General features: G+C 46.2%; 1 protein-coding gene across 1 annotated transcript in view; it reads left to right on the forward strand.

The window, feature by feature from the left end:
• pcolce2b (procollagen C-endopeptidase enhancer 2b) overlaps positions 1 to 14,604 on the forward strand; it is a 47,053-nt gene that overhangs the window by 28,699 nt on the left and 3,750 nt on the right. Inside the window, exons 5-7 of the mRNA XM_085989882.1 lie at positions 8,991 to 9,127; positions 11,205 to 11,353; positions 13,438 to 13,521. Coding sequence (XP_085846008.1) covers positions 8,991 to 9,127; positions 11,205 to 11,353; positions 13,438 to 13,521 — 370 coding nt within the window. The remainder of the gene's footprint in view (positions 1 to 8,990; positions 9,128 to 11,204; positions 11,354 to 13,437; positions 13,522 to 14,604) is intronic.

The following is a 14,604-nucleotide window of genomic DNA, read 5'->3' on the forward strand; positions in this document are numbered from 1 at the left end:
ATGGAAGGTGTCTTCGACAGTGTTATCAAGTGGCACTTACTCACCAATTACCTGCTCACTGATGCCCAGTTTGGGTTCTGCCACTCGGCTCCTGACCTCATTACAGCCTTGGTCCAAACATAGAAACATAGAAGATAGGAGTAGGCCATTCGGCCCCTCGAGCCTGCTCCGCCATTCAATGAGATCATGGCTGACCATCCAAATTCAGTACCCTGTCCCTGCTTTCTCCCCATATCCCTTGATCCCTTTAGCCTTAAGAAATATATCCAACTCCTTCTTGAATATATTTAATGAATTGGCCTCTACTGCCTTCTGTGGTAGAGAATTCCACAGGTTCACCACTCTCTGGGTGAAGAAATTCCTCCTCATCTCTGTCCTAAATGGCTTACCCCTTATCCTTAGACTGTAACCCCTCCATCGTGTTTGCAAACATGGACAAAGGAGCTGAGGTGAGGTGAGAGTGACTGTCCTTGACATCAAGGCAGCATTTGACCGAGTGTGGCATCAAGGAGCCCTAGTAAAACTGAAGTCAATGGGAATTGGGGGTGGGGGGAAAACGCTCCACTGGTTGGAGTCATACCTAGCACAAAGGAAGATGGTTGTGGTGGTTGAAGGTCAATCATCACAGCCCCAGGACATCGCTGCAGGAATTGCTCAGGGCAGTGTCCTAGGCCAACCATCTTCAGCTGCTTCATCAATGACCTTCCCTCCAACATAAGGTCAGAAATGGGGATGTTCGCTGATGATTGTACAGTGTTCAGCGCCATTCACAACTCCTCAGATAATGAAGCAGTCCATGCCCGCATGCAACAAGATCTGGACAACATTCAGGCTTAGACTGATATAAGTGGCAGGTTACATTTGCGCCACACAAGTGCCAAGCAATGACTATCTCCAACAAGCGAGAGTCTAACTACCGCCCCTTGAGATTCAACAGCATTACCATCGCCGAATCCCCCACTATCAACATCCTGGGGGTCACCATTGACCAGAAACTTAACTGGACCAGCCACATAAATACTGTGGCAACAAGAGCAGGTCAGAGGCTGGGTATTCTGCGACAAGTGTCTCACCTCCTAACTCCCCAAAGCCTTTCTACCATCTACAAGGCACAAGTCAGGAGTGTGATGGAATACTCTCCACTTGCCTGGATGAGTGCAGCTCCAACAACACTCAAGAAGCTCGACACCATCCAGGACAAAGCAGCCCGCTTGATTGGCATCCCATCCACCACCTTAAACATTCTCTCCCTCCACCACCGGCGTACCGTAGCTGCAGTGTGTACCATCTACAAGATGCACTGCAGCAACTCGCCAAGGCTTCTTCAGCAGCACCTCCCATACCCGTGACCTCTTCCAGCTAGAAGGACAAGGGCAGTAGGTGTATGGGAACACCACCACCTGCAAGTTCCCCTCTAAGTCACACACCATCCTGACTTGGAAATATATCGCCGATCCTTCATCGTCACTGGGTCAAAATCCTGGAACTCCCTCCCTAACAGCACTGTGGGAGTACCTTCACCACACGACTGCAGCGGTTCAAGAAAGCGGCTCACCACCACCTTCTCAAGGGCAATTAGGGATGGGCAATAAATGCTGGCCTTGCCAGCAATGCCCACAAAACAGGAACGAATAAAAAAAAAAATCTCATGAACTTACAACAGTAACATGACTGTTTTCAAAAGGATTCACTTGCTCTGATTTTGGAAGATGCAGGTTAGTGGACTGAGCTGAACCATTAAGCCGAGTTCTTTATACTCGTCTGTATTACATGGCAAATAATGGATACCTGAGAAATAAGTTGAGGAAGTGTTAACCAATCATAGGAACAGAGCCCGGATGGTGCAGCAGGTTAGACACTGAATTTTTACCTCTGGGACCTGGGTTTAAATCCAGCCAGGCTGATGGGATGAAAGTCTCTTGTGTGTTCTGCCTGTAAGGGTGCTACATGAAAGGGGTTTGGCTAGTTTCAATCCAGCTCCTATTGTGCATGGGCCCACTACACAAAACTGTCCCTAGGATGACTGGAGTTGGTAATAGAAATGTCATACTGGTGCAGTAGGAGCTGCTATTCTGGGGTTGGGGACAAGCAAGGCAGGTTTTTGGGGCACTCTGCATCTGACTGATCTGGGAGTGCTTAATGCCTGAAATAGGTCGAGCTCTGCTTCTTAACACTAACATCCCTCAGCTTGATTAGTGCAAAAACAGAGGACAAGAAACAGAGTTGAAGCAGTTTACTACTGATATTTGAACATCAGTGTTTCATTGCAGTCTTAAGCCTAGAATGTCTTCATCGATTTCACATGCTTTCAGGCAGTAGTGGGATTAGTGCTGTCATTATATAATGAACATTCCTGCGCATAAAAGTCAGTTTAGTTATTTCCTGCCAGAAGTGATGGAGTGGCAAGAAGCTCCCTACATAATATGGGTGGATAAATGATAACTGCGGAAGTGAATTTAAAGGGCTGAACTAGCAGAAGTTCTGAACCGTTTCTTTCACCACTTTTGGTTTGCTCCTTCCAGCTTCTGCTTCAATATGTTAGAACAGAACATAAGAACATAATAATTAGGAGCAGGAGTAGTCCCTATGGCCCGTCGACCCTGCTCCGCCATTCAATAATATCATGGTGTGGAGATGCCGGAGTTGGACTGGGGTGGACAAATGTAAGAAATCACACAACACCAGGTTATAGTCCAACAGCTTTATTTGAAATCACAAGCTTTCGGAGCGCTGCTCCTTCTTCAGGTGAAGTGGAGAAATGCATAAAGACACAGCTTATATAGTCAGAGAATCATGTCAGATGTTTACAGGTAACCTTTCCAACTGCCATTTATCACACCTCGGCAGAGAGATAATCACAGCAGTCAAAGGTGTGAATGGTGTCCAAACAGGTCAGTCAGGGAAACATTACATCAAAGAACAATGAGGTGGGGTCACAAGGGGTCAAATATTGCAGATGCTGGGGTCTGTATGAAAAACAAAAAAACAGACAAAAAACATTTTTTTTGGCTGGAAATCACAGCAGGTCCAGCCGCATCTGTGTAGAGAGAACAAGCCAATGTCGACTCGAGTCTGGATGACCCTGCATCAGGTGGGGTTACATGTAGCGTGACATGAACCCAAGATCTCGGTTAAGGCCGTCCTCATGGGTGCGGAACTTGGCTATCAGTTTCTGCTCGACGATTTTGCGTTGTCGTGTGTCTCGAAGGCCACCTTGGAGAATGCTTACCTGAAGATCGGAGGCTGAATGTCCTTGACTGCTGAAGTGTTCCCCGACTGGGAGGGAACACTCCTGCCTGGTGATTGTTGCGCGGTGTCCGTTCATCCGTTGTCGCAGTGTCTGCATGGTCTCGCCGATGTACCATGCTCCGGGGCATCCTTTCCTGCAACGTATGAGGTAGACAACGTTGGCCGAGTCACATGAGTATGTACCATGTACCTGGTGGGTGGTGTCCTCACGTGTGATGATGGTATCTGTGTTGATGATCTGGCATGTCTTGCAGAGGTTGCTGTGGCAGGGTTGTGTGGTATCGTGGTCGCTGTTCTCCTGGAAGCTGGGTAATTTGCTGCGAACGATGGTCTGTTTGAGGTTAGGCGGCTGTTTGAAAGCGAGTAGTGGAGGCGTGGGGATGGCCTTAGCGAGGTGTTCGTCGTCATCGATGACATGTTGAAGGCTGCGAAGAACATGGCGTAGTTTCTCCGCTCCGGGGAAGTACTGGACGACGAAGGGTACTCTGTTGGTTGTGTCCCGTGTTTGTCTTCTGAGGAGGTCTATGCGATTTTTCGCTGTGGCCCGTCGGAACTGTCGATCGACGAGTCAAGCGTCATATCCCGTTCTTACAAGGGCGTCTTTCAGTGTCTGTAGGTGTCCATCGCGTTCCTCCTCGTCTGAGCAGATCCTGTGTATTCGCAGGGCTTGTCCATAGGGGATGGCTTCTTTAACGTGGTTAGGGTGGAAGCTGGAGAAGTGAAGCATCGTGAGGTTGTCCGTGGGCTTGCGGTAGAGTGAAGTGCTGAGGTGTCCGTCTTTGATGGAGATTCGTGTGTCCAGGAATGAGACTGATTCTGAGGAGTAGTCCATGGTGAGTTTGATGGTGGGATGGAACTTGTTGATGTTATCGTGTAGTCTTTTCAGTGATTCTTCGCCGTGGGTCCATAGGAAGAAAATGTCGTCGATGTATCTGGTGTATAGCGTTGGTTGGAGATCCTGTGCAGCGAAGAAGTCTTGCTCGAACTTGTGCATGAAGATGTTTGCGTATTGGGGTGCGAATTTGGTCCCCATGGCTGTTCCGTGTGTTTGGGTAAAGAACTGGTTGTCAAAGGTGAAGACATTGTGGTCAAGGATGAAGCGGATGAGTTGTAGGATGTCGTCTGGAGATTGGCTGTTGTTGGTGTTGAGTACTGAGGCTGTCGCAGCGATGCCGTCATCGTGGGGGATACTGGTGTAGAGTGCCGAGACGTCCATCGTGGCGAGGAGTGTTCCTGGTTCAACTGGTCCATGGGTGCTGAGCTTCTGTAAGAAGTCTGTAGTGTCGCGACAGAAGCTGGGGGTTCCCTGTACGATGGGTTTCAGGATGCCCTCGACATATACAGAGAGGTTCTCACACAGGGTTCCGTTGCCTGATGCGATAGGACGTCCAGGTGTGTTGGCTTTGTGTATCTTTGGGAGGCAGTAGAAGTCACCCACGCGGGGAGTACGTGGGATGAGAGCATGTAGGATGCTTTGAAGGTCTGGATCGAAGGTTTTCGACGACATTTTCTTCCTATGGACCCACGGCGAAGAATCACTGAAAAGACTACACGATAACATCAACAAGTTCCATCCCACCATCAAACTCACCATGGACTACTCCTCAGAATCAGTCTCATTCCTGGACACACGAATCTCCATCAAAGACGGACACCTCAGCACTTCACTCTACCGCAAGCCCACGGACAACCTCACGATGCTTCACTTCTCCAGCTTCCACCCTAACCACGTTAAAGAAGCCATCCCCTATGGACAAGCCCTGCGAATACACAGGATCTGCTCAGACGAGGAGGAACGCGATGAACACCTACAGACACTGAAAGACGCCCTTGTAAGAACGGGATATGACGCTCGACTCGTCGATCGACAGTTCCGACGGGCCACAGCGAAAAATCGCATAGACCTCCTCAGAAGACAAACACGGGACACAACCAACAGAGTACCCTTCGTCGTCCAGTACTTCCCCGGAGCGGAGAAACTACGCCATGTTCTTCGCAGCCTTCAACATGTCATCGATGACGACGAACACCTCGCTAAGGCCATCCCCACGCCTCCACTACTCGCTTTCAAACAGCCGCCTAACCTCAAACAGACCATCGTTTGCAGCAAATTACCCAGCTTCCAGGAGAACAGCGACCACGACACCACACAGCCCTGCCACAGCAACCTCTGCAAGACATGCCAGATCATCAACACAGATACCATCATCACACGTGAGGACACCACCCACCAGGTACATGGTACATACTCATGTGACTCGGCCAACGTTGTCTACCTCATACGTTGCAGGAAAGGATGCCCCGGAGCATGGTACATCGGCGAGACCATGCAGACACTGCGACAACGGATGAACGGACACCGCGCAACAATCACCAGGCAGGAGTGTTCCCTCCCAGTCGGGGAACACTTCAGCAGTCAAGGACATTCAGCCTCCGATCTTCAGGTAAGCATTCTCCAAGGTGGCCTTCGAGACACACGACAACGCAAAATCGTCGAGCAGAAACTGATAGCCAAGTTCCGCACCCATGAGGACGGCCTTAACCGAGATCTTGGGTTCATGTCACGCTACATGTAACCCCACCTGATGCAGGGTCATCCAGACTCGAGTCGACATTGGCTTGTTCTCTCTACACAGATGCGGCTGGACCTGCTGTGATTTCCAGCCAAAAAAAATGTTTTTTGTCTGTTTTTTTGTTTTTCATACAGACCCCAGCATCTGCAATATTTGACCCCTTGTGACCCCACCTCATTGTTCTTTGATGTAATGTTTCCCTGACTGACCTGTTTGGACACCATTCACACCTTTGACTGCTGTGATTATCTCTCTGCCGAGGTGTGATAAATGGCAGTTGGAAAGGTTACCTGTAAACATCTGACATGATTCTCTGACTATATAAGCTGTGTCTTTATGCATTTCTCCACTTCACCTGAAGAAGGAGCAGCGCTCCGAAAGCTTGTGATTTCAAATAAAGCTGTTGGACTATAACCTGGTGTTGTGTGATTTCTTACAATAATATCATGGCTGATCTTCGACCTCAACTCCACTTTCCCACCCGATCTCCATATCACTTGATTCCCCAAGATTCCAAAAATCTATCTCAGCCTTGAATATACTCAATGACTGAGCATCCACAGTCCTTTGGGGCAGAGAATTCCAAACCATCTGAGTGAAAAAATATCCTCCTGATCTCGGTCTTAAATGGCCTACCCCTTATCCTGAGACTATGCCCCCTAGTTCTAGACACTCCAGCCAGGGGAAACAATCTCTCAGCATCTACCCTGTCAATCCCCTTCAGAACCTTGTATGTTTCAATGAGATCACCTCTCATTCTTCTAAATTTCAGAGAGTATAGGCCCATTCTAGAACATAAGAACATAAGAAATAGGAGCAGGAGTAGGCCATTCAGCCCCTCGAGCCTGCTCTGCCATTCAATGCGATCATGGCTGATCTGATCTTGGCCTCAACTCCACTTCCCTGCCCGCTCCCCATAACCCTTCTACACAATCTCTCATCATAGGACAGCCCTCTCATCCCAGGAATCAATCTAGTGAACCTTCGTTGCACCGCCTCCAAGGCAAGTATATCCTTCCTTAGATAAGGAGACCAAAACTGTGCACAGTACACCAGGTGTGGTCTCACCAAGGCCCTATATAATTGTAGCAAGACTTCCTTACTCTTATATTGCAACCCCCTTGCAATAAAGGCCAACATGCCATTTGCCTTCCTTATTGCTTGCTGTACCTGCATGTTAGCTTTCTGTGTTTCTTGCATGAGGACACCCAAATCTCTCTGAACACCAACATTTAAAAGTTTCTCACCATTTAAAAAAATATTCTGATTTTCTATTCTTCCTACCAAAGTGAATAACCTCACATTTCCCTACATTATACTCCATCTGCCACCTTACTGCCCACTCACTCAGTCTATCGATATCCCTTTGCAGACTCTTTGGCCTAGAAATTCATTAAGGCGCTGCCAGCTTTGCGGCCAGTTACCGCCTAAAGAGGGCTTCTGCGCCAAAAATGAGTTTGCGCTGATATTCAGCGCAGCGGTATTGGCAGCGGTAGCCGTTAGCGCTGCGCCGGCACCGATGACGTCATCGGTGTGCGCAGTGCCCCGGTTCCGCCCCGAAACCGGCCCGATCCCCATATTTAGTAGCGGCCGCCTCCTCCGAAGCGGCCGCAAACAGCGACCAGAAAACGGGGCCATGCTGTAGCCTTAGTGGGGGGCTTTAAAGGGGAAGGTGCGGCCGGCCGCTTTTTCGGCGGCCGCCTGCCCGCACCTCCTTCCCTGGCCTCCTCCACCACCCCCCCCCCCACCGCGGCATTGCCGGCTGCTTTCCGCGAACCCGGCACTTCTCCGTGGTGCCGGGCTCATTTGCCGGCACTCTCCAGCGGCGATCTCCCCGTTGCAGGCAGCTCCCCCTTAAGAGAAGGAGGAGGCCTGCAGTACCGCAGCCTGCCACTCCGCAGCGGCTGGCGCAGCGGCGCCAAGAGCGCTGAAATTCAGCGTCAGCGCCCCAAGCGGAGGCGGGCACACCCTGGTATAGCGCCTGGTTCTGAATTGGGGCGCAAACACTGAATATCTGACGATCGCTAATGGCTCCCCGCCCAGCGCTAACTTTTGGGCGCGAGCGAGCTGGCCGCCCCAAAGTGAATTTCTAGGCCTTTGTGTTCTCCCACCTAGCTTTGTATCATCAGCAAACTTGGATACATTACACTCAGTCGCTTCATCTAGGTCATTAATATAGATTGTAAATAGCTGAGGCTCCAGCACTGATCCTTGCAGCACTCCACTAGTTACAGCCTGCCAACCTGAAAAAGACCCATTTATCTCTGTTAACCAATCCTCTATCCATGCTACTGTACTATATTACCCCCAACCCCATGAGCCCTTATCTTGTGTAATAATCTTTTATGTGGCACCTTATTGAATGCCTTTTGGAAATCCAAATATACTACATCCACTGGTTCCCCTTTATCTACCCTGCTAGTTACATCCTCAAAAAACTCTAATAAATTTGTCAAACACGATTTCCCTTTCATAAAACCATGTTGACTCTGCCTAATTATGTTATGATTTTCTAAGTGCCCTGATACCACTTCCTTAACAATGGATTCCAGCCTTTTCCCGACGACTGATGTCAGGCTAACTGGCCTGTAGTTCCCTGATTTCTCTCACCATCTTAAAGATGGTGACCATACAAAATCTCTATGCTATATGGACTGCTGGAGGCCGCCAAAGATCAGGTAAGTTTCAAATTTTACACTTTTTAAAACTGACTTTGATGCGGAGTCAGGAGGGTTTCTTTAACTAGTTCACTGACATCCATTTTCAAAACGTTTTTGCTGATTTAATTGTACGCTATGAGTAGATTGTAATATGAATAATGGAAGGTTTTGCATATTAATTTACTTCCTGCACTCTGTTTAAAGTTATTAATGCATGGTCTGACCAGATAGTGAATGAGATAAATACTATATTAACATGGGAAGTTCAAGGGCTGTAAACACTGAAGATCTTTGCATAAAAATACAGACACCGCTAGTTATGCTGATAGAGTTAGATGAGGAGAGAAGGGAGGAGGCTCAAGTGGAGCATAAACGCCGGCATGGACTGGTTGGGCTGAATGGCCTGTTTCTGTGCTGTATGTCCTATGTAATCCTATGCTGTCAGGCTGTGTGTAAGGCAAGTGTCTGTATCCAGCATTCGATATTCATTACTTTGCATCTTTAACAGATAATTGAGTTAAAATTCGAGAAGTTTGATGTTGAAAGAGACAACTACTGCCGATACGATTATGTTTCTGTATTTAATGGTGGTGAAAACAATGAAGCAAAACGGATTGGGAAGTACTGCGGAGATAGCCCTCCAGCGTAAGTGACATTGATACATTATTTTTACAAATATATTTCTTCTCCCTTCACTTTCAGTCTTGTGGGTTCACCACTCTTTGGCCACAATGACAAGTGCGGGACCTTGGGATTGAAATGCTGCAAGGCCTAGCCTGTCGCCACAATTGCGGCGGAGCAGGACTTCCGTCTGGTCTCACGTCCTGGGGAATGGGATCATTCGAATATCAGGGGCGGGTGCTTGCTGCCGGGGCTCCCTTTCTGATGAGCCAGCGGGATTTCGAAACAGCACCTTGCTGCTCCGTCAAGGGGACGGGGACCACGGATCAGTCTGGCCTCAGTCGTGACACTTTCAGAAATAATTTCAAAGGTGCTTCCTCACTGGTACGCCTCTCTCCAAATGGCATATTTGCCACTGGCTCTACGCTGAGTAGAACTGATGAGATTCCCAAGGAAGCCCAGCATCCCATCAGTCCCACCCCTAAAGTGATGTCCCAATGGAGGGGAGCAGGCAGAAGATGCGCCTTCCCCCTCCCTCCATTGGTAGTGTTGAATGTGGTCATAAGGGGGCAGAAACGGCGCCCACTGTACACAAATTTCACCCCAAGACCCCAGAATTGCAGGGCACTTATCTGTAACCAGCCACCAAGAGGAGCACAGGAGCTACCAACGTTGCATTCTCCTGATTTTCTTTGCCTCCCTCCCTTCTGCTGGGGAAGCACGTTGCCTCCTCTTGGTGATTCATCTCTCCCCCGTTCCCCCCCCCCCCCAAAATAGCCTTTGCAAGATCGGGAACTCAAACCTACAGACTGGGAAAGTGATTTGTTATCATTCAGATCTGTTCACTAACAAGCCTCAGAATGTTTTTGAGTAGCGAATCATGATTTGCCTTCAGTGCTCCTGCTCTGTCAAATCACTTGCCCTACCAACAGGCAACTACAGCTCCAAACCTGTCACCTATATGTCTGCCATGCAATTACAAAAGTCCTTCCTTGCCACTAAAATTATAATTAAAACTGTTTTGTTATTGTTATTTTACGAAAGCATCTGAATAATTATTTTGGAAAGGTGAAGAAAATCAAACTTGTCTGTGCAGATGATAGTTCACGGCATTCCAGTGGCACTGTTATCCTGGGTTCATGGCCAGAATTACCCACATGGCGAGTTCCCAATCTTGGCTGCGATCATTAAGGGATGGCAGAAAAAATCTGCAGGAAAGTCAGCACAGACTACTCTCAAGTACCTGCTAGGTACTAAAACAAGAAAGAACGGCCTGAAGCCCATGAGCAGGACACTTACTCACTGTCTTGGCCAGGGAATGGCGCATGGCACGTGGGGATTTCGAGAATTAGAAAAGAAATCCCTTCAAATAGCGTGGAGTACAGTTTTCTACGCTGTTGTAGAGGTTCTCCGTAGTAATGGTAAAGAACAGTATCGTATCAGTGTCATAGTTATGGCATTGCCCATTGATCAGTAATTCCTTCTGACTACACACCGTGTTAGTGCAATCTGTCATTTGGAAAATGATTGTGAAAGAAAGGCACCTAATGGAAATGCCTGAAATACAGGAATGTTACAGCTTGTGACATAAGCAAGATGTTTTACACAGCATGGAAAACCAGGACTTCTGTGTTGCAATCACAATCTTGGCTTCTGATTTATCTTTTTTTACACAATCTGTTCTTCCCTACTGGTCTCCTCAGGCTGTGCACCTCTTATAGCTGAGAGAATGAGTGGAGGGCCTCTGCTGGCTGCTAGAAGGCAATCAAGAGCAGTCCAATGTCCACTCTGTCCACAAGATCCCTGATAAAGCAGTGCCTGATCTCAATTTCGTGCCTCCCTTCACCAGCATGGCTGTGATGGGGAACTCAACATAGCAGTATTTCTAACCTGCATCCCACCACTCCTTAGGGCTGCACACCAATACTTAACTACGTTGCCTAATTTCTGCCTTTTGTTATCCGATTGTGATGTATTTTTGTTTCTACATTTCTTGCCTTATGAAGTTCATTTATTAGTTTGGTAAATATTGTTGCTTAATTTGGTGCTGTTCGTTACAAACGTAATTTATTGTGTTCCTGTTTGTTTTGCTGTGGGGTAGGCCAGTTCTGTCACAAGAAAATGAAATTGTTGTGCAGTTCCTGTCAGATCTCAGTGTCACAGCTGATGGGTTTCTGGCTCATTACAAATTCAGGTCGAAAAAATTTCTCAGCACCACAACTGCACCAATCACCACACCAACCACAACAAGTAAGTACCACAAAGTTATATTAAAGTATTCAGAGAACAATCATTATTGGAGAACAAAAAGTGTTTAAATGTGCCCGAGTCAAGTTATACACTAAGGTCTGATACACTGTACAGTACATTGCCCCTTCACGAACAAATCATTCGGTAAAGCCCCCCGCCTCAGTAAAGCACTCAGTGAGCTATGTATTGCTTGTGGGTCCCTCACGCAGCACCTTCTCTAGCACCTGAAGATGCCACAACCTTTGCTGGAGTAAACACTGCTCGTGGATCTGCCTCACTAATAAAGAGACTGCCATCTCTATAACATTTCTCGCTATAGCATGTTGATTTTACCATACACTCCTCATTATTTCCATAAAGGTTTATTAATGATTCCTTCAAGAACAGCAACATCTATCTAAAACATAATTTATGTAACACAACCCTCACTGTAAAATGTTTTCCCTGAATATAGATTTATAGATCTGGTCTTATGTGTATTACTCTGCTTTATGTGCTCATAAAGATGAAATGAATGCGGGAGCAGCTCACCTCAAATTGAGAAATACAAATTAAATCTCTTAACTAAAAACATTTAGATAGGATACTGGCCCAATTGTGTACTGATTCATTGATCAACATATATATTTTTCTATTTGAATAGTTCAATATTTCATACATATTGTGTGGCTGCCCAAGGTCACATTGCAGTAAGGAGCCAGTGATTAATGCAATATGCCAGAATCTTACATTAATGTTTAGAAAGTAGTGTGCTTTTATTTTTTTAAACTAATTTCTTTCCTTGCCAAGTTTCTCTTTCCCCCCACCTCTCATGGCCCTATAGACACGTCATTCTACCATGTGGGCACTACTGCTAGGCCAGGTTCTGTCCTCACCCAGTGTCCACACAGCACAATTGAACGTTGACTGATTTCTCCCTTCTAAACACAAGGGGTGCAGAGACTAACTGTAGCACCAGTACTGCCATGGCATCTTAGATCAGCGCAGACTGGGGGCAGGCTTGGGCCTTTAATTGTCTGCGCGGCTCAGTTACTCATAAGATACACTCATTGAGTTATTAGTGTCAGCTATGGCTCAGTGGGTAGCACACTCACCTCTGAGTCAGAAGGTTGTGAGTTCAAGTCCCACTCTTGGGACGTTGAGCACATAAAGCTCCCACTCACCTCTGAGTCAGAAGGTTCTGAGTTCACAGTCCCACTCCAGGGACTTGAGCACATAAAGCTAGGCTGACACTCCAGTGCAGTGCTGAGGGAGCGCTGCACTGTCGGAGGTGAGACATTAAACCAAGGCCTGTCTGTTCTCTCAGGTGGACGTAAAAAAAATCCCATGGTACTACTTCAAAGAAGAGCAGGGGAGTAATCCCTGGTGTCCTGGCCAATATTTATCCCTCAAAAACAAATTATCTGGTCATTATCACATTGCTGTTTGTGGGACGTAGTTGTGCAAAAATTGGCTGCCGCGTTTCCCACATTACTACAGTGACTACACTTTAAAAGTACTTCATTGGTTGTAAAGTGCTTTGAGAGTCCAGTGGTCATGAAAGGTGCTATGTAAATACAAGTCTTTCTTTTAGGCGGGATATGAAAGTGGTGTGTTTATGTTGTTTTGTTTTGCAGTGTTTGAGCTACTTGTCTTACTAGTCATTACAATCATTTTTTTACATTAAAATTACCCCTTTTGAGTTGAAGTAGCATTTCTGCTCTGCAATAAATATAACAAGATTACATTTTTGTTAGGATAGAGTATTTAAAGCAAAATAAATCAAATATTTCTAATTGGAGGATCTAAAATGTGTTGTTTGGTTCATATGTATATGTGTGTGTGTGTGTGTGTGTGTGTGTATTTTGCTCATGTACACAGATTCATTTTTATAGATGTTACCATATATACCTTGAAGTGGAAAAGTTTTTTTGAGTATTTGAGGGTTAAAATAGAGATTGTTATAGTTCCAGTAATAGGTAGAGCACAGTAATTTTTATTTTTCTACTTCTGAAAAATAAACATGGTTTTAACTTGTATTGTTAGTACAAATGGTTTCTGGTTATCATTGCCTGCCTAACTGAACGCTGCATTCTGTTTTTAAGCTGTGAAACCTACTGTACCTCCATGCCAACTGAAGTGCAAAAGAACCGGGACCCTGGGGAGCAATTACTGCGCCAGTGACTTTGGTAAGAAACATAAGCTTTTCCCTTTTAAGTAAGAACATTTTTGTCTATATATCTGTGAATGGCAGAGCCAGTGTTTTTCGCCATATACCATCTCCAACTCAATCATTTATGTATATCAGTCTCAAGGGCTTCATAGAAATCCTTTCTAGTGGAACAGGGAACCTGTGTATCAAAAACAAATATGGCTCCACAGTGTAAATACCAGGCGCCAAACATAAGAGTGAATTGTCAGTATATGAAAAGTGTTTATTCAGTTACAGTTTTTGGCATGTTGTCACGTTGAACCAATCCCTCGGCCTAAGGTACAATGGCGCACTTGTCATATTGTGATCACATAGTAGCTAAATGCTTCATGTGGTGTGGTACTATACTAATACAGGCCAGAAGGTCCCAGCTTAGTTTGTCCTGAATTAGCTGCTCTCAGCTAGTGCAGCAATTGTTTTTTATACTTGTTGTCGGGATGTGGGTGATGTTGGCAAGGTTACATTTATTGCCTTTCCTTAGTTACCTTGAGAAGGTGATGGTGAGCCTTCTTCCTGACTAATGATTATTTGTTCCAGAACGGCTCGCTAGGCCACTTCAGCAGGCATTAAGAGTCAATCATATAGTGTAGATTTGATTTACATGTAGGCCAGACCATTAGGGATGGCAGGTTAGATTTCTAATTAAGGTTTTTAAAAAAAAAAATCCAGCATCAAATTACCAGATTTATTGAATTAAATTTCACAATTTGCTTTGGTGGTATTTGAACTCTCAACCTGTGGTTTCTAGCCACACCACCATACCCTTGTGGGTGCTACAATTGACCTCTGCACCTCTGGGAGAATGTGGGGGCAGGGGGCGAGATGAGAAAAATCAGCCAGGATTCCTATTTCCAACTGCTGTCCAGTGACCCTACCGGCAAATATACATTTGGGCAAAGACAGGATCAAATTTGAATGTGATGTTTATGTAACCAAATACTCACTGTCTTAAGCACACACAAAAAGAATCGCCACTTGAATGAGGTACGAGAGGTTAGAAAAAGGGAGAAAATTAGAGATAAAAAATAAATTCTCATTTTATTATAAGATCCTAATGTGA

This window comes from Somniosus microcephalus, chromosome 6, assembly GCF_052327205.1.
Source record: "Somniosus microcephalus isolate GS21.2 chromosome 6, FLI_Smic_1.0, whole genome shotgun sequence".
NCBI lineage: Eukaryota > Metazoa > Chordata > Chondrichthyes > Squaliformes > Somniosidae > Somniosus > Somniosus microcephalus.